At 40.2% G+C, this 25,745-nt stretch overlaps 2 protein-coding genes across 8 annotated transcripts in view; one reads left to right on the top strand and one right to left on the bottom strand.

Annotated features, from left to right (window-relative positions):
• The window catches only part of LOC127353751 (septin-7), a 50,821-nt gene extending 33,973 nt beyond the window's left edge, over positions 1-16,848 (top strand). For 4 of the 6 annotated variants that reach the window (XM_051383283.1, XM_051383281.1, XM_051383286.1 and 1 more), the window contains exons 6-13: positions 1,339-1,456; positions 2,540-2,632; positions 3,797-3,893; positions 12,268-12,319; positions 12,677-12,802; positions 12,970-13,108; positions 13,795-13,940; positions 14,492-16,848. In XM_051383283.1, the coding sequence (XP_051239243.1) occupies positions 1,339-1,456; positions 2,540-2,632; positions 3,797-3,893; positions 12,268-12,319; positions 12,677-12,802; positions 12,970-13,108; positions 13,795-13,940; positions 14,492-14,531 (811 nt within the window). In that variant the 3' untranslated portion in view covers positions 14,532-16,848. The remainder of the gene's footprint in view (positions 1-1,338; positions 1,457-2,539; positions 2,633-3,796; positions 3,894-12,267; positions 12,320-12,676; positions 12,803-12,969; positions 13,109-13,794; positions 13,941-14,491) is intronic. The other 2 variants (XM_051383284.1, XM_051383282.1) reach the window with 1 other exon arrangement.
• A 3,746-nt stretch (positions 16,849-20,594) lies between these two features.
• On the bottom strand, positions 20,595-25,739 carry LOC127353798 (C-C motif chemokine 4-like). 2 transcript variants are annotated; one of them, XM_051383365.1, is made up of 4 exons: positions 25,725-25,739; positions 21,224-21,344; positions 21,008-21,131; positions 20,595-20,825 (listed from the first exon to the last, which is right to left on the bottom strand). In XM_051383365.1, the coding sequence occupies exons 2-4, from the start codon at positions 21,285-21,287 to the stop codon at positions 20,717-20,719; spliced, it is 297 nt and encodes a 98-aa protein (XP_051239325.1). In that variant the 5' UTR covers positions 21,288-21,344; positions 25,725-25,739; the 3' UTR covers positions 20,595-20,716. The 2 variants fall into 2 exon arrangements, with proteins under 2 accessions (XP_051239325.1, XP_051239324.1); XM_051383364.1 differs by lacking the exon at positions 25,725-25,739 and having other exon boundaries at positions 21,224-21,821.
• Positions 25,740-25,745: the final 6 nt, after the last annotated feature.

Genomic DNA, 25,745 nt, shown 5'->3' with positions numbered 1-25,745 from the left:
AGCTCTTCTGCAACAGCTGCAGAACTGCAGTTTGCATGCTGCTGCTTCCAAAAGTCACATGTGGCTGTAAAATTTCAAATCCTATAAATCCTGCGTTAGAACTGCATGCTCATGTTTCCAAGCTTAGCCTGTCTGTGATGTTTTATACCCCAAGAAACCAAAGGGAGAAGGAAGGAAAAGTCCAGGCAGCAGTGAGTGCTGCTACTTTGATGAATCACTCTGTGTGTGGAGACGATTTATGATTTACTGTAACGCTGAGAGGAATGACATTTTGAGATCAAACAAGTGCCTTGCCAATCAATATCTCTTAAAGTCCTCAAGTCCTCCCTCTGCTTCGACCAGACACTCTGACTCCTGTTTTATCCGGACCGCATTCACTCCAGGACCAGCCTGACCCAGTTCTTACCCAATAGTTCATACACTCTCCCCGTGTCCCTCTGTGAACTAGTGAACAACTCAACAGCTGTTTTGTTACCCTCTTTGTATTTCTGCATTCCAGAGACCTCAACAGCCCCTTTACTCAAACTCATTACTCACAAGCACACACAGACATGGTACAGAACCATGTCGGCACATTAGCATGCATCATTCGAATGTACATAAATAAAAATAATTGCATTTTTATAGGCACAACTGGATACAAGTATTCAGTCATGTAAATGGTAAATGGCTGCTTTTATTCAAAGCACTTTACTGCCCACACGAGCAGGCAACCCACCAACCTCGTCCTGGATCAGAGCTCTCTGTTTCTGGCCACGCGACTGAATATGAGTTCTGACAGAGATGGAGAGCCTATGGGAGTATTACAAAGACAACCCCTCATCAGCCCTGCAAGACAAAACCATCAGTTGTTACCACAGAGGAAGAACACATAAGACAAAAAGTCAGTCACACTCAGCTGGCTTCATTGTGTCTTTTGCAGTGGGCTACATGTAAAGTATGGTTCTGGTTGGCCCTCTGCTGGTGACCCTCTGAACTGCATTTACTCTGAAAAGCCGGGCACTAAGGAAGCCCTCTGTGGCATTTCCTTTCAATTAATCTTTGTAAATTGATCACAGCATGTGTCACCCTGCCTGACAAAGGCTGAAATTATTATCAACCACAAGCCCATTTTAGGTTTTCATTCATCAATTTCCTATTAGGGGCTTATCCTGTTCAGGAATGAGTGGGGCGGAGACTAACCCAGCTCACGCAGACAGGGTTGCTGTCAGCCCGTTGCTAACACAAACAGATACATTCATATTTATGAACAAAGGTTAAATTACCAATTAAAAAACATGTGAATGATAGTTATTGGCCACTTCTGTTGATTTGTTGTTCTTTCTGTCTATCCTTCAGTCTGAAGCCGCTGGACATCGAGTTCATGAAGAGACTCCATGACAAAGTCAACGTCATCCCTCTCATTGCAAAAGCCGACACTCTGACCCCGGAAGAGTGCCAGCTTTTCAAAAAACAGGTATTTGTGTGGGATTGGCAGTGCTGCTGTTACAGTCCACCTAAGGAGAATAGATGAAACAATTGTACCATTTGTGTATTTTATTTTACTCAATACAGGCATATACATTAGGCATGCTCGATATTGGCTTTTCTGCCGATATCCGATATTCCGATATTGTCCAACTCTCAATTTCCGATACCGATATCACCCGATACCGATATATGCAGGCTTTTTACACCAAAACTGTTCGGTAACAACATAACATATCTCCTATTGTGGAATTAACACATTATGCCTGATTTTATTGTGATGCCCCATTGGATGCATAAATGCAACATGGCTTTCCAAATGTAAACACTGTCTGTGCAAAATAAGAGAACAACTTCAACTTTCATTGTATTAATACTGAAAAGAGCGCTAACGCTAATCACTAGCTTCGTGCTAGCTTTGGTTAATGTTTAATTGTATTCTGCACCTGAAGGAGTGCTAATGTAAACTCTAAACCGATTGTTAGTTTGGTTAAGGAACAGCTCATAGCAGGGTCAAATATTTAAGGTGCATTGCACTTTTATTTTGTGTTAATATTAAAATCATTCAGCTTTAAATTGTTTGCTTGTTAGCCACGGTTAGCAACCAACCAGTCTAGCTGTAGTTGTTGTTGTTATACGTCATCTAGCGCGCGCCAGTAAACGTCCCATGCTGCGTTCATGCAGGCTCGGAAATGCTGAAGCCTACAGAACAAACATCGGTTATAAAAACCCAATACCGATAATTCCCGATGTTAAATTTTTTTAGTAAATATCGGCCGATAATATCGGAGGGCCGATGTGTAAAGCAGGTGTAGACATTTCAGATTTTTTTTAATTCAAAGACTTGGATGAGAAGATTGATACCATTCTCTGTGCATTTGGTATGGAACTAGAGCTAGGGGGCAATTAGCCTAGCTTAGCATAAAGACTGGAAAGAGCCACAGTCTAATCGTTTTCCCCGGCTGGTGGCAAGCAGCAGCTGGATGCAGGGATTTTCTGCAGTCTGGTCAACCTTGAGGCCTACAGTGTGTACAGTGTTGCCTTCATTCTGATTACTTTCTCCCTTTGTCAGATAATGAAAGAGATACAGGAGCACAAAATCAAAATTTACGAATTCCCAGACACAGAGGACGACGGGGACCACAAGCTCATCCGAAAGATCAAGGTAATGTACGACGCCATCTTTTTAGACACTTCTTAAACACTTCTGATTGATCTCAGCAGGCAGACAGATAAATAGAGTCACAGGCAGCCAAAGGTCAGTCTGTCCTTTGGTTACTCTCCAACCCCTGCAGCTGCCTCGGTCCCATTCCCCCACGCCTGCCAGCCTAATTGCATAACCGATCACCAGCTTTATAGGCAAGCCCCAGTAACAGCTGCCTCTGGCAAGAGCTGAGCATGGTGCTATACGTGGTAATGGTAAAGGTCCAAAATAGAGAAAATTATTATAGCTTATTAGCCAACTCCTCATCAAGTTTTTTTTTTGACCTTCCTATATAGGGGTTAGGAGTATAACGTCTTTGAAATAAACTGTGTGAACTTATTTTCTTGTCGGGGTCCAAGCTAACTAAGTTACTAACTGAATGTTAACAAGCTTGCAATATTGTTTTTTTTTTTGCCTCTTCAATAACTCTCTATTGAATGAAGTGATGTACAGTCCTGAGAACAAAATGCTAATTGTAATTGACTAGTGCCAGCATGTTCCTGGCTTCCTGGTTTGTAAGCGGTTCTCTTTCCAGCCATAATAGTCAGGGTAGGATTCAGTGGCATCTAGTATTGAAGTTGCAGATTACAACCAACTGAATACCGCTCGACTTCCACTTCCATTTCGCAGACAACCTTATCTAGACCCAGGGTTCGGTTTGTCTGTTCCAGGCTACTGTAGAAAGATGGTGGTTCAACATTGTGACCCGCTCCCTCTGTAGATAAAAACATATCATTCTAATGTTTCAGGTGATTATACAGTAGTGAAAACATACCTATAAGTGGCAAGGCCACGTGGATACGTTTTGCTGTGGCAATTCCTTCTTGTGACTGGGCCTTAAAAATATGTAAATCTGAGTCTGAGATATTTCATTCACCATATAGGAACTACATGGAGGCAGCTATATGTGCGCAGCATTTGGGTCTAAGACAAATTTCTCTACTTGAACAGTGTATCGTATCATATTGTTGCACTTGGACAAGACAGAGTTTAAATGTAGAAATACTAATAAACATATCCAATATCTCAACCCAAAGATTCATGCAATTAACCCCAATGAATCTAACGTCAGGTATGGACGCAGCACTTCGTTCTAAGTAAAAGAAACTTTTTTTGTCTCTCCAGGAGAAGATGCCACTGGCAGTGGTTGGCAGCAACGTGGTAATCGAGGTGAACGGCAAGAAGGTCAGAGGTCGCCAGTACCCATGGGGCGTGGCAGAAGGTAGGTTCACTCAGGTCCACTGTCAGAAAGGAAGGACACGGCTTCCATTTTGTGGCCAAACTACAAGGGCCAAGAAAATGAACTAGAAGTGTGCACAGAGTTCAAGAGGGGCGGCGATTTAGCTTCTTTCTTTTTTTTGTCAGTTTTCAATAAAAACATTTGGTACACAGTATGTAATTGCACCTTCGAACAGATGACAGATGTGAGTGAGAGACTGACGCATGTTGGCGTTTGAAGGTTGATGTGTTTGAGAATGTCCAGCAGTCGCAGTATTATCTCTATCATGATGAATGAAGCATGATATTCCTGAGAATGTGGGACATAGTGCATGTTTTCCACAATGACCCCCCCTGTATCCACTGAATGGATTAACTACCAGGTAACACAATTACTTGTCAAAATGTATTCTCAACTGGAATTTAGTTGTTAAACAAATGCAACCTTTTAAAGTAAAACATAGCTATTTTACTGCCACATCGCACAACATGATTGTAATACATTAGTTTAACACATTAGATAAGTCTTAAAATAGATTGTCATTTCATTATTGTTGGACTTTATAGTCAAACAAAAGTTGACAGCCACTAATAGTGGAGTGGTACAGTTTCACTCATTTTGACAAATAGTTAGCTCCACTCTCCCCCTCTTCAAATACTGGTAATCTTTGTCCAAAACACATTTAATCAAGATGCTTCTGCATTTGCCTTCTTTAGCTCTGCTGCCTTCAAGATCTTGATTTGTGGGGGAAAATAAATGTTAATGGATTTAATTCCATCTGATTTAAAAAAAAAAAAAAAAAGACATTCAGTATGGGTCCCGGAGGGACAGGGACCAGGCTTTAATATTTCACACAGTGCCTCTGGCTTGGCCCCATGTAACAATAATAATAGGCAGTTTTTACGGCAGACATTTTGACTTGTCACAACAGGACAGTCACAGGTGTGACTAATAACTTTAATGATGACTCCATTCCATTAAATGTCCCAGTAAGTCATGTCAGGGAAATTATCTCTGGTTCTTGAACTGGTTCCATTAAAGATTCTTAGAACCATTGGTGCTATCTAGCGAACCAGCCTGCGTTTCCACCAGTTTTGAGTGGAACCATTGTAATCGGATGTGTCGTCAACAGAGGGCATTGCACAATGCACAATGATCTATAGAATGTTACACGTGCCCACTTTGGTTCCCAAGGAAAACCGGATAGTTTTTGGTTCCAGCTGGGAACCAACTTTTCAGGTTCCAAACCAGTTTATTTTTTGGTGAAGTACTCCATTTGGTGGAAAAGGAGCCCTGCAACTGGCTCACCTAAATGGAATGCAGCCATCATTAATGTTATTAATTTCACCTGTGCTTTTCCTGCTTTGACAAGTCAGAAAGGGCCTGTGTTGACATCAGTCTAGACAGCTGAGAAGTCAGTGAGTTATCATGGCCTTGTTGTTGCAGTAGCAACTCCTACTGGTCAGGCTCCCTTTGTTCTTCTTCATTTTTCTTGATGAAGTCCAGGTCGTGTGTTGGAGACTGTAGACATTTCAGAAGTTGTTCACCACAACAATGAGCTTGTTTGAAGTTCTTACATGAAGTGGAGTTGAGTAAAAAACACCTTTTTTCTTCTGTTTCCAGTGGGAATTAAATGAGCACAGTTTATATACTTTTTAACTTTTTCACATCGTGCTGCTACTTAGATAGTACCTCCACATTAAATTAGATGGTTTTCTATCCTTTTAATTTTGCAATTGGGACAGCACTGCTATCTAGAGGTCGGGTTTAAACACAAAAATCAATATATTTTGAGAATCAATACAGTATCAAGAAACAAAATACTGCGGTATATTATTTTTCTGTATTTTCTGACACCCCATCTAAAGATATTAGTTACATTTGGACAAGTATGAAGTTATCTGGCAGTTATTACATTGTTACCTTATACTGTACACCCACCTGTCTTTCCCTCAACACAAACAAACTCACATGCACACAGTCCTTTTTGGTAGTGTTGGTCTTGACCCTGATAGGGATTCTGGAAAAGGGGGATAGACATAGTGTATTATGAGATATGTTCTTTCAGTATGGCAGCAAGCACCAACTGACCCAACCAACATCAGAGACTGCCACGCTTTCACCATTAGCCACGATGAACTGTTGTTGCTCTTACTGGTGTGTTGGTTTTCACTTGTTTTAAAGTCCTCTGAAAGATGATATACTGTATATATCTTTATATAAAGTAATATACCGTTGTTGCTCTGTGGTTGACCGTTTATCAGTCTTTCACTTTTTCATTCTTCCTTTTCTCTCTTTTTTCTTTTTTCTTTGTCTATTCTTTTCCATGACTGACAGAGGGCATTTTTGGTAAACCAAACCATCTTTCACTTTATTTCAACCTCATTTTCTCCTCTACTCCTCCTCCCTCAGAGTGTCCCCCAAACTCTCCACCCCTCCTTTCCCTCCACTTTTCTGTTGCTGTGCTGTCTCATCATTAGGCTGATGGTCAAACCAATGCTCTGATCAGACTTGGGCTGAATACAAACTTAAGTTAGTATTGAAGTACGCCATATCTTGGAGACATTTGACAACAATGAAGAACATAGACACCAAAATGTGTTCACAGTTGGCCCCAGCGGTCTTTGCTAACACTTATCATACACAATGCTGAATGAGTCTGTATTTCTCCAAAGTAAGAAAGTAATAAAACTTCTTAAAGCCCATCGGTTCGCCAACTTCAGTGAGTTCTAAACCGCTTAGATTACCTACGCAAATATAAATGTTTAAACCTTAAATAAATACAATACACAATATTATCATGATAATCATAAAAATAAATGTAATACTGTATATAATAAAGTAAGGACTGTATGCTGGCAAGCTAGACAGCTTTTTCAAGTCCAGCCACATGAGGATATTCACGATTATCACAATAATGGAAGTTCACCATGATAAATTAACTTTGAAACAGTGTTGCCATTACATAGTTTGTCCAACAGAGAGCACTGGCAGGTCAAGTCACATTTCTCACTCAGTCCCCAGTAGGAAATCACAAATTTAAAGGACCCTAACCAAAAAATAAACTTAAATATCGATATTAGTGTCAGCCTCAAAAATCCAATATCAGTTGGGCTCTAATGTAAATCTTTAACCCAATTTGTGGAGCAAAACCTTACTACTATGACTTTAAATTTCTACACAGTTTTTTTTTTTTTCACATTAAGACAGCGTGCAGTACATCGCACACAAAAATCCATACCGATCCACCCCTAGAAAAGGGAATAACAAAATTCCTCATGCATAACAGTCCCTGCTCTTCATCATTGTGTATGCTAGGTGTTACCGTGGGGCACAAGGGCCAGTGATCTACTAGGCTGACACATGGATTATTACGGTTGTTGTTCTTATCACTTAATTTGACGCAGTCTGTTTTTTAAGAATATTTCCAGGTTATTTCAACTTAGGTCTTATTTTAAAAGATTTGACTATGATTTCTATCGGTTACAACCATGTCGTACTCACCACAGTAATAGCTGAGATGTGGGAACGGACTGACATCACTACAATGTAATCTGGCGGGGCAAGAAACATGAGCAGTCAGACAATCAGACAGGTATTAAACCAGCCAACAATTTATTCAGATATCTAAACCACTTTTTCCAGGTCTCGTGTGCACAACAACAGCAAGTGGAGTTGGTTCAAACAGACGTTCCAACACCCTGGTAGGGGTGGGCGATATATATGGTTTGCGATAATATCGTCATTGTTGTTTTGACGATGTGCAAATTTCCATTATTGAGTATTTAAATTACTTTTCCAAAAATATTGAAATGCACGCAGAAACTCCTCACATCCACTTAATACACAGTGCAGTAACGCTCTCTACAGCATGGCATTCAGTTACATGACTAGTGGGCCTATGTGATCACATGACGTGATCACATGACCTCTCGCTAGCATCCTCCTTGCAACAGTTTAGTAGCGCGTTGTGATGGTAGAGAGAAAATGCAAGCACCTCCAGTCCCTGATGATTTAGTGCCGATACAAATCCTATGAGCCTCAGCGTTCAGAGCGCTAAGCACCTTCAGCGGTAAAAAGATGTCAGCGGAGAAGTTTTTTTAGCGCAGCGCTCAGAGCACTTCAAGTTGAAATCTGTTCAACTTTTAACACCGCTGGACGCTCGGAAAATGAGTTTTTGAGCACTCTCAGCGCTAAAAACGCTTTGGTGGACACAAGCCCTAACTCAGACAATTCCAATCACATTTTAAAGGATATCAACTGATTATCGTTATCGCCAAAATCCCCAAAAATATCGAGATATTGTTTTTTGCCCATATCGCCCAGCCCTACCCCCTGTTTACCCAAACTGACTGCACGTGTATCAGGCTTTTTTAGAGCCGTCACTGTGTTCCCAGATCTCAGCAATTAACTTGGAGAGTGTAATATTATGATAAGAATGACAGGCAAAATTACAAAAATAGGACCACGATTGTAATAAATCGGAACTATCTTGCAAGGTGCATTTGACGAGGTTTGTGTACTTGCCATATCTCAAATATTTCAGATCCTGTCTGTCTGGTGTTCTCAGCAGGCTTTCACATACTGTTTGTCCCAGGTCTGATGCTGTAAATAGTCATGGAGAAAACTAGAGGCTGTTTGGTGCTGAAGCTACAGCTGCAATAGAAACATCACTCTAATACCGCGGGTCCCTTCTTTGCTCCAGTGGTATCGCATACAGCATTTAGGGATGGAAATTGATACGATTTTTACTGATACCAATTCTATTATGGATTCTGCTTATCAGTTCGATTCCCTTATTGGTTCTTTGTTCATTTTCTGTGTGAAAAAAGTCGGACTACACTACTGTTTTGTTATCTGAGTCTGGACACAGTGTAGAAAAAAGGCATGAGCAAAGCATGCAAGGTATGCAATAGCTCCACTGTTTAACCGCTGTTTAATTTGGAACCAGTTCTTGATTTACTTTCTTAATATTTGTGCAGCATTTGTTTTTATCTAGGTTTTCTTAGTCAAAGAAATAACCTGATATGCCTGCCTGCGTGGCGTTTTTATAACATAGGGTATTTACCCTCGTTAACAGAAGTGCTACTCCATTGGGAAGCAGTGGTACTTGTGCATAGTGTCAAATACATAACTCTTTCTTGTTGCTCGTTTCCAGCAGTATAGATGCACGAGTTTGACGTCATTGTATTGCTATGGGCAACTATCAGAAAAAACATGCCAGCATTAATAAAAGGGGTTGATAAGCTCGGATGCATACGATTCTGACGGATCTGACCATTTGCAACCAGTTCTCGATTCCCATCCCTAACAGCAATACCGTTTAATTACTGTCCTGCTGCACCGCATGATTCAGCTCTTTACAGTTAATCGCGTAGGTGCAGGGTGAGAACGGTGTACAGACCTCGCTGTTATCACTGGACCAAGGACTGGGATCCACCATCCTAACGCATTGCTTATAGGTTCATGAGCAGTTAATGGTGAGTTAGTGTTTTCCAGAAGGGCATGTAGCAGCTCATTTAAGTCATTAAGGTAACATGTTGCTTGGTATCATGAATTCTCACTCATTAGCATACTTGAAATTTTAATGTAAGAGTTTAAACATAGAAATATGTTGTTTGCAAAAAATCCTGCACACACAAACACACACACACACACACACACACACACACACACACACACACACACACGTATGCATGTTTTAAATAAACAGTTGTGCGCTCTTGATTCATTAAACCAATGCAGTTCATCATCATGGCCTAAACACACACTGCTAATAGATAAAGCACTCAGGCTCAAAACACCTGATGGACTGAGACAATTTTCTATTCAAGTCCACCATTGACAAATAAAGAAAGTAAAACGGTTTGGATCCTAAAGTATGCATCAGGTATTTTCTGCCACTCATCAACAAAAAGATCTGATTACTATTAGTTACAACCTTTTTTCTTTTCCTATGACCCTTGACCCCACTTAGCTCCTCCACTTATTCCCTCATTGAGACTTGCACCCCCAGCTGGTCATGCATAGATCCTCATATAACAACCCCTTCCAAACCCCACACTCCCCCTACAAGCCCTGCGCCCTTTTAGCCAGTCAGCTTGGACACATGCAGGTTATGGTGTTAATCTGGGCCAAATCTGGGCTGAATCTGGGCCAAACATGTGCCGATTCTGGGCTCGAAACTGGGCCACGTCTGAGCCTTAAAAAACCCAGCTGCTCCAGACCCAGATTTAGCCCCCTGCTGGGCGCAGACAGTAACTGAAAAAACGTACCCCTCCCCTCCGTCAGAGCTCCCTCCTCTAGAAGAGACAGGAGGTCAATGGCTGGCTTTGGAGGCCAAGGGGCAGCGGAACTGCTTAAGTTTCATCAATGGTAAGGTGTCCTCCTTATTCGCTCCCCTGATGATGATTGACCGCCAGTGGGGTGGAGGCTAACCAATAAGGAGCAGCGTATTTGATGAAGAGGAGGCTGGAGAATCCACCGCATACATCCGCAGCAGTTTATCTGCAGTCCTTTTCCAGAATCCCGTCTGACCGTGTAACCATGTCTTTGTCGCTGAGATGAAAACTCACAATCATGTTAACTGTACCATGTCGAAATGAGACCAGTTATGTTCCCTGTTTCTGACCAAGAACTCTCGTTTGTTCTAACTGTGTGGCGTCTGTGGGGTCCAACAGAGAAAGGCTGTGATCAGATAGGAGGCTTTTTTCTTGCGCTGAAACACAAACTCAGCTGTGAGCATCACTATGAAAACAGAGTATCATTCTCATTGCTGTGCAGTTACATGGCAAGCACCAGGGCTACATATTGTATTATTAAAGGTCCAGTGTGTAACATTTAGGAGCATGTATTGGCAGAAATGCAATATAATATTCATGTTTACATGAGCTGTATAACTACAATAACAAATTGTGTTTCGTTCCTTAGAATGACCGTTCCTACAGAGGGAACAGGTCCCCCGGAGGCCGCCATGGAACAGCCATGTTTCACAGTAGCCCAAAACAGACAAACCAAATACGGTCCTTTTAAAGGTGCATAAGTGATTCGAGAAGATAGTATTGTGAGTGTCATCCCATCAATACGACACGCCAACCCAAGCGTCTGTAATATAGCTGGAATAAGACTCAATAATCCATCAATCTACCAACAGAGATCATGTTTTCGTCACAGGCTATCTAAAGCCAAAACAGACCAAGAAAGGGAAGAATCAGATTTCTACAGACCACAAATACAATATCGAAAGGTGTCGAAAGAATCGCCCAATGACACGTGTGTGTGTGTGTGTGGGGGCTGTGTGTGTGTGTGTGTGTGTGTGTGTGCGTGCGCAGTGTGTGTGTGTGGGGCTGTGTGCGTGTGTGTGTGTGTGTGTGTGTGTGTGTGGTCAGCACACAGTCTAAACTGTCTCTCTGGGTTTTGATACATAAAATAGCAATTAATAATAATAATCTTGAACTACTGAAATAATGAACTGCTTCTGGTTTTCCAGAAAATTACCACCATCTCTTAAATCCACACTTAGAAGATTCCCTTTAGAAACCTGTAGGTGATTTCACATACACTACATCAGTGTCTTGCACACTCAGTTAAACCGTACAGAATATTCGCACACTTGTCTAATTATTCAAAAGAAGTGATTCTAACATTAACACTGCACAAGAGCAGTCTGCAGCAGCATCGTTCACTGTTGAAGGTGGACCCCCATGTCTCAGCTGTCTCAAGCTCCAACCCAGTCCAATAAAGGCGTGTGCTCATATTAAAACCGTCCTATGTGATCATGGCCTGATGTCCCTCTGCCCTTTTGTTTTCTGTTGATGTGCTACAACTGTCATTCTACAACGCCTCCTTTTACTTGAAACACTGGCACCTTGACAATACCTTTCTCTCCGTGTGCCCCTCCCTGTATATCTGATGAATGAATGAACTTTACACACTGTGATATGTGTCATTGTACCATGAGGTCTCCAGAGAGACTAATAACATTCATTTCTTGCCCATATTTTTAAATCTTTTTCTGTATTAGCACTACACTGTATTATTACGTAAATAACACTTGTCGATCTTACTCACCAAAAACACAATAACATGTTTCTGCTGGGACTGCCTCTCAATGTGAACACATAGCCAGAGATAGGCCGCAGCAGTTGACAGTTATTTACCTAGTAAATCTTGTAAATTTACCCAGAATTCCTTGCAGTTCTTTATGTATGTGCAAACATCTGTAGAAACAGCTTGCAGTGTATTTTTAGTTCCCCTTGAGATCAGATTAGCATTATTATGATTACTACTATGAGAAGTGTTCGTGTGTAGTAATTTTGACATGTGTGTGTCTCTCTCCCTCCCTCTCTGCTGTCCTCTCTCTCCCTGTGTGTTTCAGTGGAGAACGGGGAACACTGCGACTTCACCGTGCTACGCAACATGCTCATCAGGTGAGACATCCTTCTGAACATTCATATCTTAGTCTGATGACTGTAGCTTGTTTTCTAACCCTTCGATTAATGAAGTCATTCCTGTCACACTCAGAGAGGCCACTAGAGGCCGACAGATTCCTTCTAGTGGCTGCATTAGTTTACAGTCCATGTATTATAATGTCTAGGATGCTTGTGTAGCAACAGTCAAAGTAATAATAATATGTGATAGTAATATGCCTTTGTAGCTTTAGCTTGTTCCTTTATGAATAAGTCGTTACTTTCTTCTCTTCTCTCTCGCCAATCCTTTCCTTTTCTTCCCCATCCTCCTCCTGCCTTACTACACCTGTTTTGTGTTTTTCCCCTTCCCTTCCATAGGACCCACATGCAGGATCTAAAGGATGTCACCAACAATGTCCACTACGAAAATTATCGCAGTAAGAAACTCGCTGCTGTCACTTGTAATGGAGTGGACACTTCCAAGACCAAAGGACAGCTCACTAAGTACGCCTCAGTCACGAAACCACTACTACTACTACTACTACTACTACTGTTTTAATGACAGGGGCCACACAGCCTTTATTTATTGGCAACCTTGAGCATGTTTTAAAGAAGGTAAAGGTTATTCATAAAGCACCTGTCTGGAATATAAAGAATGAATCTCTGTTCAGCAGGAGTCCCCTGGCACAGATGGAGGAGGAGCGCAGGGAGCACGTGATGAAGATGAAGAAGATGGAGGCAGAAATGGAACAGGTCTTTGAAATGAAGGTGAAGGAGAAGAAGCAGAAACTGAAGGACTCCGAGGCTGAGGTGGGTTGAGGGTGTGTGAGTGAGAGAGATGAAAAGGATAAAAACAACCAATCAGAGCTGAGAAAGCTAAAAAGACGCTTGGTTGTTTTCATTCAGGCCCAGTGGATTCTTGCAGATACCATTAGGAGCACTAGGAGGAGCCAGAGGAACCTGATTGTTTCACAGATTATTTGTCTCGTGTACTACTGTCAGGATATAGTGAAAGTTTCAGCAAACATGACCAAAAAACATTTTTATAAAAATGACCTACTGCAGCTTTAAAGGCTTTATAATCGGTATAGTGGAAAACACCACTATACAGAAGCTGACAGTATCCAGTAACTTTCATTAGAGTTAACTATTCAGTGTTAAATCTTAACACTATATGAACAGATCAGATATTAAGCAAGTCCTCTTACAAGGTACAAGCTACGGTGGCTCATGATGACCAAACAGGACAATCATTTTGCCAAATGATCTACTCAAAGTGTTACATTCAAATCCAAAAGAGACAAACGTTATTTTACTACCTCATTATCTACGTGGTATTGCACAGAACAAACAACATGTCGGATGATTGTCTTACATAACTATCCCCGATTACTCCAGCTCTAGTTTTAATGAGTTTGAATCTTTATAATGGGTGCTCTTATGAGTTTCTTGTTGTTTGGTTTGAGAGTGAGTCTTTTTAATGTTTTGACCCTCAGCTGGAGCGACGCCACGAACAGATGAAAAGGAACTTGGAGGCGCAGTACAAAGAGCTGGAGGAGAAGAGACGAGTGTTTGAGGACGAGAAGGCCAACTGGGAGGCTCAGCAGAGAATCCTCGAGCAGCAGAAACTGGACGCCTCTAAGTCAGTAACACCGGCGTTTTGGCAAAAATGGTTACTTTGTTAAGCCTGCAGTACAGCAAGTCTATTGATTGACTGATACACATAATGTACCTTAAAAATATTGTTGATTATTCTAAAATAGGATAGAAGTGATTTCATTCTCCGCACATTTTCTTGCCTGTTTGCGACATATATTACATTATCTGTTACCTTCACTGACCTCTAAAGGTTACCAGTATGAACAGCAGCAAAATCTATTAGTGATGCGATAATTACCTCCTGCTCCTGGCTGATATTGATAACCGATAATTTCACATTTTTTTATTTTAAAAAGAAGCTCATAAGCTGTAGTTTATGCACAGCTGAGATGTAGTGAGCAAAGATGGATGATTTAATATCATCAGGTCTGATCTAACACTAAACTATACATTTTACATATTAAACTTTATAGGCTATTAAAAAGTACCCCAAAAGGCAGTGTGACATGGTAACACATTAATGTAGTAACAACCAATAGATATATTTGTACAAGACAGTGAAGTAATGTGCTAACCTTCTTGTTTCTCACACAGGACGATGGAAAAGAACAAGAAGAAAGGAAAAATCTTTTGAAGAGAGACGCAACCTGTTCCTTCAGTTTTGCATTTCTTCATCCCCAGTTAAAATTTCCTGTGGCGCTCTGAACAGACACACACACAAACAGATACAACACTCACATTCACAACATTTCCTCTGTGTTACATTTACACACACACACATAAACACATGAAAATGCCCACAACAGCCCACATGCTCATCTCTCTGCAGTTTCACAGTATCTGGTGAAACCTTTTCTTTCCATGGGGAATGCATGTTTTTGTGAAATTCTATTTTCCTATATTTCCTGACAAAGAGGAGAAGCCCGAGTTCCTCTGAGCTACAGTACAGAGTAAAACACATGGCAGGGACCATGCATAGCCATTTGTACACATGTAGTAGTTGTATGTTCTCTACATATTCCATAGATCTGCAGATAGACGTACTATCCCTCTCCTTGACGCTTTTCTTTTATTGTTCTGAAAAATGTAACTCCAGTGTACACATTCAAACCCTCAGTCCTAAAGACCTCAATGAGAGTGTGTTCGGAGAAGAGAGAGTGTACGTGAGTGAAGGCAAGCGAATCATGTGACAGCTGAGCAGGGGGGACGTTGGATGGAATTAAGGCCCGGTCACGCCAGCAAGTGGCACAGCAATGTTAGTCACGGTGGTTATATCTGGTTCTACAAGCTTGGTCACATAATGAATACACTAAAAAGTTACTCCCGTTGGCAAGTGCGTCTTTTGAATAAGGTCAATAACAGACAATCTTCCCATTAGCAAACTTATTGCAATCTTTTGTGGAGCATTTTAAACAGAGAAGACTGGATGGTGCAACAAAGCTGATAAGCTGTATTACAATAGCTTCCTCTATATTTGACTCTGTTCCCCCAAAGCAGTGTCAAGGCGGCTTGGTATTGGTCAACAGCACTAATTCAGGCTTTAAAGTGTACTCTACGTGGAAAAATGTTGCCATTTTATGTTGGTGCGACCGGGCCTTTGAACAGGATTTAGAGTATGGTGGCAGGTGTGGTGTGTGTGTATGAGCAGGAGTGTTTTATTAGATGCTGTGTTTGAGGTCATAGATACTGTCTGATCTGAGACAGACAGACAGACAGACAGACAAAAGTCTTTTGTGTAACAGCAGCCAGAATATTGTCCATGCAGTGTTTCCTATTTAAGAAGAAGACAATATGCAAAAGCCTTGTTGGTGTGTACAACTTTACAGGTTACAGTGGTTACAAATATGTTTTATATTGTGATGTAAGTGATGTTGTCATAGACTTAAACCCTGATGTCCAGCTTTTTGTGCTATCTTCCTTTTGCGTATAACCACCAAAGGGGCAATCCATTAAAAAGCAGAAATATTCCTTTAACCCTTCCCTTCTCCCCACAAAGACAACTGTTCGGAGACGTTTGTTAGTTCAGCCACAGCTTTGTCTCTAACTTCATCCACACATTAATGCTGTTCTCTCAAACAGAATATGTCCAGGTCTGAGTCAGTTTAGAGTCAGAAAGCGGCAAGCTGCAACACATTCGAAACATACCTTTCCGAGAGTTGTCATGTTTTATTTTCATATGATTATGACGATGATGATGACGATGATGATATTCATAATACTATATGTACGGTTGAAGAACGACTCCTTAAACCCCTTGTAGTTTTCTTAAATGACTCCTAGATTAATCTGTTATTTCAGTATAGTTTTCAGACTGCCCACATTCATAAGGGTGCATTTAAAGCAAAATGCTAAAGGGACAAACCTTACACCTTCAACACGTAAAAATATTACCTGTACGGATTTGTTTGTGATGGAAATGCATATATTGTGTACATACTGGAGGCTGCTCAGAGGCCTTTTTTCTTGAGGTTTTTTTTTTCTTTTCTTTTTTTTCTTCTTTCAGAATATATTATGCCAGGAATAACAACAGAACTTGTACTCAGAACAGAACCTGCTATGTCAAACTTGTCTTAAGAAACCATGAATACATTTCCATACATTTACACACTCACACACATATACTGTATACATCTATGCCAATGAGTACACCTTCTCAGGACCGCTCTGTTATGCTATATTTTCTCTTTAAGTCCAGAGAAGAGCAATTCTGTGGTCCTACAAGTTAAAAGTAGAGACTGATTTTTTTTCTTTGAAATGCTTGTGAACCATTCACACTTCCAGTAACACCAAGTTAAGATAGACATAACTTTAGGTGGATTTTTTTTTTTTTGTAATATTTTCTTTTTTTTTTATATATGTACACTGTTTTCTGCTTCTCTTCTTTGTTTTATTATGTGTTCTGTCTTTAACCGTACATGGTTAATATTAAAGTTGACAAGGTTATGCTTTAACTACCAACGTGTGCAAGTATTATTTTTAACACACACTCATGAAATAAATTATCCAGATTCAAAATCTTTTCCAGATGGGAAATTATCAAATAAATATATTAATAATAATAATTTACTAAGTAATTTCACTGCAAAGAAAGTAAAGCTGATAGTAATTCTAAGAAAAGTGCAAATATAATGAACAATTTCCCAACTTTTCAGGTAACTACCAGTTAATAGTGGGTGGTGTTGGCAGTTTAGGTAACAGGAAGTTTTAAGGACTCACCAGTACATTAAACAACCCACAGTAAACCAGTATATATTATACAACTTCTATGCATTGTCTTTAAAGGTCAGTGTTTTAATTACAAATGTAAATGAAACATCCACACATTTTTTTTTTTCTGCAAAAAAGTATAATTTCCACAATAAAATGTTTTTCCTCCTTCTACCTTATTAAAACCTCCAGAATCTCTGAATATACAAATGTTGTTGATTTCTAAAGTTTTCCTGCTGGACACAAGATGTCTCCTACTTCACTGTAAAGTCCATTCTCAGTGGATGTGTACTCGTGGCTTCAAGTTTCTACATCACACTGTACAAATTGCATAGTGGACCAGGACTGACTTCCTAACTGTTTGTGATGTTACAAATCATGCTGGTAGGCCCCGCCCCTTAAAATCAGATTTTCAGTGAGCACAGAGAAACAGACAGCACACTGTAGGGACAAGAAGAGAAAATATACAGTACTGTGCAAAAGATTTAGGCAGGTATGAAAAAATGCTGTAAACTAAGAATGCTTTCAAAAATGGAAGTGTTAATAGTTTATTTTCATCAATTCACAGAATGCAGTGAATGAACAGAAGAGAAATCTAAATCAAATCAATATTTGGTGTGACCACCCTTTGCCTTCAAGACAGCATCAATTTTTCTAGGTACACTTGCACACAGTTTTTGAAGGAACTCAGCTGGTAGGTTGTTCCAAACATCTTGGAGAACCAACCACAGATCTTTTGTGGATGTAGGCTCCCTCAAATCCTTCTGTCTCTTCATGTAATCCCAGACACACTCAATGATGTTGAGATCAGGGCTCTGTGGGGGCCATGCCATCACTTCCGGGACTTCTTGTTCTTTTTTACGCTGAAGATAGTTCCTAATGACCTTGGCTGTATGTTTGGGTCGTTCTCCTGCTGCAGAATAAATTTGGGGCCTATTATACGCCTCCCTGATGGTATTGCATGATGGATAAGTATCTGCCTGTATTTCTCAGCATTGAGGATACCATTAATCCTGACCAAATCTCCAACTCCATTTGCAGAAGTGCAGCCCCAAACTTGCAAGGAACCTCCACCATGCTTCACTGTTGCCTGCAGACACTCATTATTGTACTGCTCTCCAGCCCTTGGGCGAACAAACTGCCTTCTGCTACAGCCAAATATTTCAAATTTTGACTCATCAGTCCAGACCACCTGCTGCCATTTTTCTGCACCCCAGTTCTATGTTTTCGTGCATAGTTGAGTCGCTTGGCCTTGTTTCCATGGAGGAGGTATGGCTTTTTGGTTGCAACTCTTCCATGAAGACCACTTCTGGCCAGACTTCTCCGGACAGTAGATGGGTGTACCTGGGTCCCACTGGTTTCTGCCAGTTCAGAGCTGATGGCACTGCTGGACATCTTCCGATTTCGAAGGGAAATAAGCTTGATGTGTTTTTCATCTGCTGCATTAAGTTTCCTTGGCCGACCACTGCGTCTACGGTCCTCAACGTTGCCCGTTTCTTTGTGCTTTTTCAAAAGAGCTTCAACAGCACATCTTGAAACACCAGTCTGTTTTGATATATTTGTCTGGGAGAGACCTTGCTGATGCAGTATAACTACTTTGTGTCTTGTTGCTGTGCTCAGTCTTGCCATAGTGTATGACCTGTGACATGAAACTGTCTTCCACAACCTAACCTTGGTAGCAGAGTTTGGCTGAGAATTGATGCTGGTTTGAAGGCATAGGGTAGTAACACCAAATATTGATGTGATTTAGATTTTTCTTTTGTTCGCTCACTTTGCATTTTGTAAATTGATAAAAATAAACAATCATTATTTATATTTTTGAGAGCATTCTTAGTTTACAGCATTTTTTCACACCTGCCTAAAACTTTTGCACAGTACTGTACTTTTGAGTGGAGGGGGGCTTTAAAAAAAATGTTGTTTGGGGATATAATTTTATAAAACGGGAGAGGTAAACAAGGCAATGCCTTGGCATGTCCTTAATCCACACTATATACTAATTCTATACGATATGTATTACATACCAATCATTATAGTTTACCATTGAGCAGTTAGTGTACACAAAAAAAACCCTGCTTTATACTAACATGAAATTACGCAATACGTTCAGCATCTCTGCAACTTTGGGATGTCACTTCAAGTTAAAACCTAATATGTACCAGCCAACCTCTCACTCATTCGAAGTGGACCATTTACTGTTTCTGACCCTGTCTCTGCCTACCACCACCTGCTCTGTGTGCTGAGTTTGAATTCTGGTTCAGTCAGAAAACCTAAGTGTGTTGCAGCACATTTATTTGATTGAGACAATGGGATGAGATCAGTGGAAGCCTGTTAAAAAATGACCAGGTTAAGAGAAACGTAAGCTTACATTATGAGAGCCAATGTGCTAACTGATGTAAAAGAAATGCTGAGGCATGTAGCCATTCCTGTTACCTGTTGGCCTGCCCTAACTGACCTCACAAGCCCACATTGAGCCCTACCCCCACTACAGCCCTGCTCTGAAGCTCTCACTGTCAGACAGCTAGCTAACCTATTTACCAGCATACTAAACGTCATCAAAACAGGAAGGAAGCGGTAAAGTAGGAAAGCCCGCCTGTTGCTTGATTGGATTGGCTGTGTGGTCCAAGTGCTAGAAAAACCGCAACACAAAAAAGAGCATACTTCACACCAAAGGAAAACAATGGTTCTCCAGGTGACACGTTTCCAGTGGTGCGGCTCAGTGTGATCGGCCCCTTAGGGTGGCACATGGGGGGAGAGAGGCTCGCTATGCTTGTTACTTTCTGTCACATGAACAATTGTGAAAAATATACATTATTGGTTTAAATGAATAGAGCCTACTGTGAATGATCAAATAGATACCATCAGCCATCAGACTCCACAACGCCACAGCACCCAGTATCATTTTACGTTTAGTTTTTTAGTTTTTTAGTCATACACTGCTCAAAATATTTTGCACACCACTTTACTGTATACTGCATACAGTGTATATATTTTTCATTATAGTCTTATATTTTATATTATATCTTATAATATTCTTATTTTGTGATTCTTTATTGTACTTTTACACCTCCATACTCTTTGCACTACATTCCCCTATGCTGCTGTGTCTGACTTGAATTTCTCCTACGGGGATCAATAAAGGAACATCTTTACAACATTAGCATTCATTTTGACAATCAGCCTCTGTTGGTAGAGTGATATTTACTGCAAAGTGTAACCCTGATGTATCACCTCAGAGAACCATAAAGCTATTTCTCCCTAACATTAAGGTTTTTAGTTGCCAACCACATTTTAACCGTAAACTGCAATTTAAAAAGAAATTACAGTTGTAAGTCGTACACTCATTGGGTGAAGTGAACCCCCATGGTCATCCAGTCAGCTACTGATTGATCCATATCTGATCATTCGTAAAAGGCCTTAATTGAAAACCTAAGAAAAATTATGTAACTATAGTCATTACTCTTAAAGCACACATGGCCAACAAGAAACTCCATTACAGCAAAATGTATTTATTAAAATACAAATTTAAAAAATACAAATTTTATATTATTTGTGCCTTAAGGCCTGCAAAACCATTTCATTTAATAATATACAGTATTATACAATAATACATCTTCAGTGCTGCAGACCGCTGCCCTCAGTGTTGTGGAGCTTATTGTAGACATCCAGAGCCCACTGGAAGGTTTCACTGTAGCAGATCTGTCTTCCTTTAATAGTCTGGACCCTGCAAATCATACAGAAAGAGAAAACTCAGTGTATCCACCTGGTTTTGCTCATGTTTTAAAATGCAATTAGATATTCTGGATGTGTGACCTGAGATAAGCCTGCCTGGAAATCATTGGCCGTCTATCTATGTATCACTCCATTATGAGAGGAAAATAGTAGAAGAATAAAGCACAAACTCACACGAATGCCTGCTTTTGACAGAAGCTGTGGGTCTTGGTGATGTCGGACACGAGCTTTAATGGTAAAGGCCGCTTGGAAAAGCTGAAGCAGCAGATTGCAGGCGCTGTGGCCTTCAGAGCTTTAGCTGTGAGGAAGGTAAATGGATAAAGTCATTATAAACATGTCAGTGAGAGGCCGTCAAACAGACACAGTGAGGCACAAACAGAGATCACTCACGCATGGCGTTGCAGCAGCAGGCGGCGAGCAGCAGCAGCCCCAGAGTCAAGCAGAGAGTCCTCATGATGCTGTCAGTCAAATGATGGTGGTGATGGTGATGGTGGAGTGTCAGCACTGCGTCCTGTATAAATCCTCTGAATGATGTCAACGTTTCCATTCAAAGATAATCATCTATGATGAGACATTATATGCAGAATTTCCCTACACCTCCTTAGCTTTTCACCGCAAATACCCGACTCGACTCAACGACTGCTGCTGTCTAGAGTAGGAACTAACAGTACATCAAAAGATGTAAAGATTCAAACCCTCTTTCCTACCACAGAAAACTGAAGTTTTATCTTTTCATCTTGGTGTGTATGGGTTGAGGTCATCATCAAAAAACAGAAACACACATATTTTTCAGACCATTCTCAACTTCCCCTCCAGATATAGATCATACAGTGTATGTCTGATATGTTTTTCTAGCAAAAACAATATAATTTCAACATAAAAATAAATTTAAAAAACCAAAACACTACTCCTACTCCTTGTACCTCATTAAAAATGATTGTATAAGCTTGATTCTGGACCTGATCTGTTAATACATCATTCTGCACAGTGAAGAACATCCAACTGTACAAACAAGAAAAAGAAGAGTGGGGTGGGACTTTTTTGCTTTTAGTTTTCTCATTTAATCATCTTTTAACATTTCACCTTTTACATTTCCAGCAGAGGATAGTGGCAAGGCTCCAAACCAACCCATATCTAAGCTTGTTTTACACAAACCTACTGCAGTTAATTGTGCAGTTTATCAGTTGTTCTGTATTGAATATAATATGAAATATCCATAAAATATCAGTTAGTGAGGGGTCATCAGTTTACTCAATGATAGAAAAGGGGTCCCTGATATTCAGGGCAAGGCAGAAAGTTTTGGTTTAGTTTTTGAGATATGGGCTACCATCGAGTTAAGCACTAATTTAGGAATGCACTGGGCTTGTGCATCCACAGTAAACTAAGACACTTTGACATGTGGACAGGAGGAGATGGGTATCGAACCACCAACCCTATGATCAGTGAACCACATTCGCCCCATAAGCAGGGGTGTGTCCCAGTGTCCTGGGGTGGAACTGGCCACCCCTGAAGTCTGGTTAGCTACCCCAATTGCCACCTCATTATCCTTACCTCTGTTACTGGGTACTGGTTAATTGGGACCCACGAGTCTCCCCTTCCCGACATTCACACTTTATGCTAATCCACTGCTGTTTTGGGCAAAAGCCATGTAATAATAATCCTCCTTCTTCATTATCCCATTTACTCTCTGTAAAGCACCAGTTCCATTGGCAGCAAAACAGGCCCAGAGCATAACACTACCACCACCATGCTTGACAGTAGGCCTGGTGTTCTTGGAGTTAAAGGCCTCACCTTTTCTCCTCCAAACATATTGCTGGGCATTGTGGCCAAACAGCTCAATTTTTGTTTCATCTGACCACAGAACTTTCCTCCAGAAGGTCTTATCTTTCTCCATGTGATCAGCAGCAAACTTCAGTCGAGCCTTAAGGTGCCGCTTCTGGAGGAAGGGCTTCCTTCTTGTACAGCAGCCTCTCAGCGATGTAAACAGGCTTGACTGTGGACACTGACACCTGTGTTCCAGCAGCTTGTAATGCATTGCAGACCTGCTTTTTGGTGGTTCTCGGTTGACTCTTGACCATCCTGACCAATTTTCTGTGCCATGCACTTTATACTTACAAACAATTGTTTGCACAATTGCTCTTGGGACCTGTAGTTGCTTTAAAATGGCTCCAAGTGACTTTCCTGACTTGTTCAAGTCAATGATTCGCTTTTTCAGATCCGTGCTGAGCTCCTTTGACTTTCCCATTGTAGCGTTTGTGGCCGAGTCTAATGACTGTATCAAATGAGCCCTATTTAAATGGGCTCAGAGAAGTCACCAGCTGTAGTCAATCATAATCACTCACAAGAAGTTAAGAGGCCATTTAATTTAATTGACACAACTTTCTACATAACCAAAATTGATAATTCATTGCATTGCTGTATGTATATTTTTGACCCAGCAGATTTGGTCAAATTTTCAGTAGACCCATAATAAATTCATAAAAGAACCAAACTTGATGAATGTTTTTTTGTGACAAAGAAGTATGTGTTCCAATCACTCTATCACGAAAAATAAGAGTTGTAGAAATTATTGGAAACTCAAGACGGCCATGAAATTATGTTCTTTACAAGTGTATGTAAACTTTTGACCACAACTGTAGTTCTTTGCATGTGGTGTAAATGTGTTATTTTTCGCCAAAGTGTATTTATATATTTCTGCATACTGGGGGTTCATAAACAGTGTTGGAATTACATACATTGGAAAAGACTGGAAAGCTGAGACACATACTTCATGCCACCACTGCATACGTCAGTGCCCTACTTGTGCCCCCTCAGTCAAAAAAGTCAGGACACGCCCCTCCCAATAATCACTGATAAATAACATTTGAAAAATTCTACATCAGCACATTCTCCCAGAGTCAGTGTTGCCGTTACTCTGCATTATTCACAGTTTCATTGGAATAACTTTCTACCTTAGAATGAATCCCTATTAAATGACTAGACAGCCAATATCTCAGAAATGGCTCATTTTAAACCAAAACATTCTCCTTTTTTAATGGTATTTCAGTGAACTAGCCCTTTAAAAAGTCTGATTTAATTTGTTTCATTTATAAACATTTGTCATATTATAAAGACAGTAAGCAAAATAAGGAAAAGAAACCTGAGGTAGTCAGTAAGTCAAGGCAAAACTACCTCATATAAAAATAAAATATCGCGCATAATAAATGCAAGCACAATTTGTCCCATCGTTTTTCTCCCAGTTGTTTTCAGTCATGTGTTGGTCATCTGTTTAACAATACTGACAAAGAGGCTGGTAGTAAGGCAACTTTTCTGAAGCCAGTGTTTTGTAATGTCCTTTTTACTTGCTGCCAGCACCATCTTTAAAACGTAGGTATCACCTTTACTCAGCCTGAAACGGATGAGTCCAAGATAAAGGGATCCGAATGTAACACAGTCGGATTGTTTTATCGTTTTTGACATTATATTTGTTCTCAGTCTTGCATACTGGAACACACACGCACGCAAACAGAAAGGAAAGAAATCAAAGTGCAGGGGTTTTTTTTGTAAAAATGTCTTCAATCAGAGGACTTAAATAAATAATCTATAAATACAAAAACAAAATACCAACCACCAGAAAAAACCCATATTGCTTTCAGCTTCCTCCAGGGTAAATTACATTACTATTTTACCATGAGTCAGTTCCCCCTTCTATGCAAATGTTTGTGATGCAGACTGAACTGTATCACCTGTATATACTGTATCACGATCTTCACAAGATCTTATCGCAGTTGTTTCCAGACGTGCACTGAAACCCAGGCTTAGCAGTGCATCTACAACCTATTTAGGTATCTGTGTGCATGCTTTTGCAACACCATCAGTTTCCTCATGATCATCATCTCTTATTGATTTGCATATATCGTCAGTGGGACGCCAATGTAATGCTCTGAGCTTTTTAATTACTATTAAAAGATACATCTGTGAAGCAGGTGTTGCTGTTATAAGATGTCAGAACATAATACATTAAAACTAGAAGACAACTATCGAAGTTTCACATTCAAAACTGTAAGAAATGTGTTCCTTATCAAGATTGTATTTTCTTCTTGACTGTGATTGAAGATGTTTCTATTGCCGTAAAGTGACTGGAGATTTCTGCCATACTGCATCCAGTCTCTTGCAGCAGTGTACTAGCCTATATCAGTCCGTTTGTGAGACAGAACGGTGGCACTATAAGGTCAGTGGTCACTGTATTGTTCAATTATTGACCCAGAAAAGTAGCAGGAGAATGGATGTGTGAATAGAAATTACATTACAGACATCATACACCCCAGAGAGTAAGGGCATCAATTCTATATCTTACACAGGCAAGTCTGTACATAATATGATTTCTCACCATAAGCATCCACTACTGTGTTTCTGATCTGTCTATATCTATAACAAAATAATGAAGCACTGTTTGTCGTCTCTGTAACGTCAGTCAACACTTGTCACACTCTTTTGCAATTATACACACACACACACATTCACACATTACGTCTGTATATAAAAAGCACAACTCCTATTCCTGTTTTTCTATTTCAATTATATCTTGTGTTTTTTTTTTAAATCTATTCTTATTTAATGTGCATTTTCTAACCGTGCTGTGTTGAATGTGCAGCTGCTGTAGCACGCGTGGGATCAATAAAATCTATCTTGTCTTGTTTTAACACAAATAGTGTAATAGACACACCATTCATGTCAACAGATTTCATACAAGTTATATATCACACCCCGAAGAAAATACATTCGTTGTATTTTTCGTGAAAGCTGTACAACAATACCATTCATGATGTAACTGTTAACGTTAGCGGAATCTTGGTAAAACGGCCTCACTCGGAACTATTCAGCTGTACAGACGTGGAATCAGATTACAAACCTCCTGTCTATTGAGCAAAAC

This window comes from Dicentrarchus labrax, unplaced genomic scaffold, assembly GCF_905237075.1.
Source record: "Dicentrarchus labrax unplaced genomic scaffold, dlabrax2021, whole genome shotgun sequence".
NCBI lineage: Eukaryota > Metazoa > Chordata > Actinopteri > Moronidae > Dicentrarchus > Dicentrarchus labrax.
The sequence above is the reverse complement of the archived record's forward strand: the minus strand, read 5'-3'. Positions and strand labels throughout refer to the sequence as shown.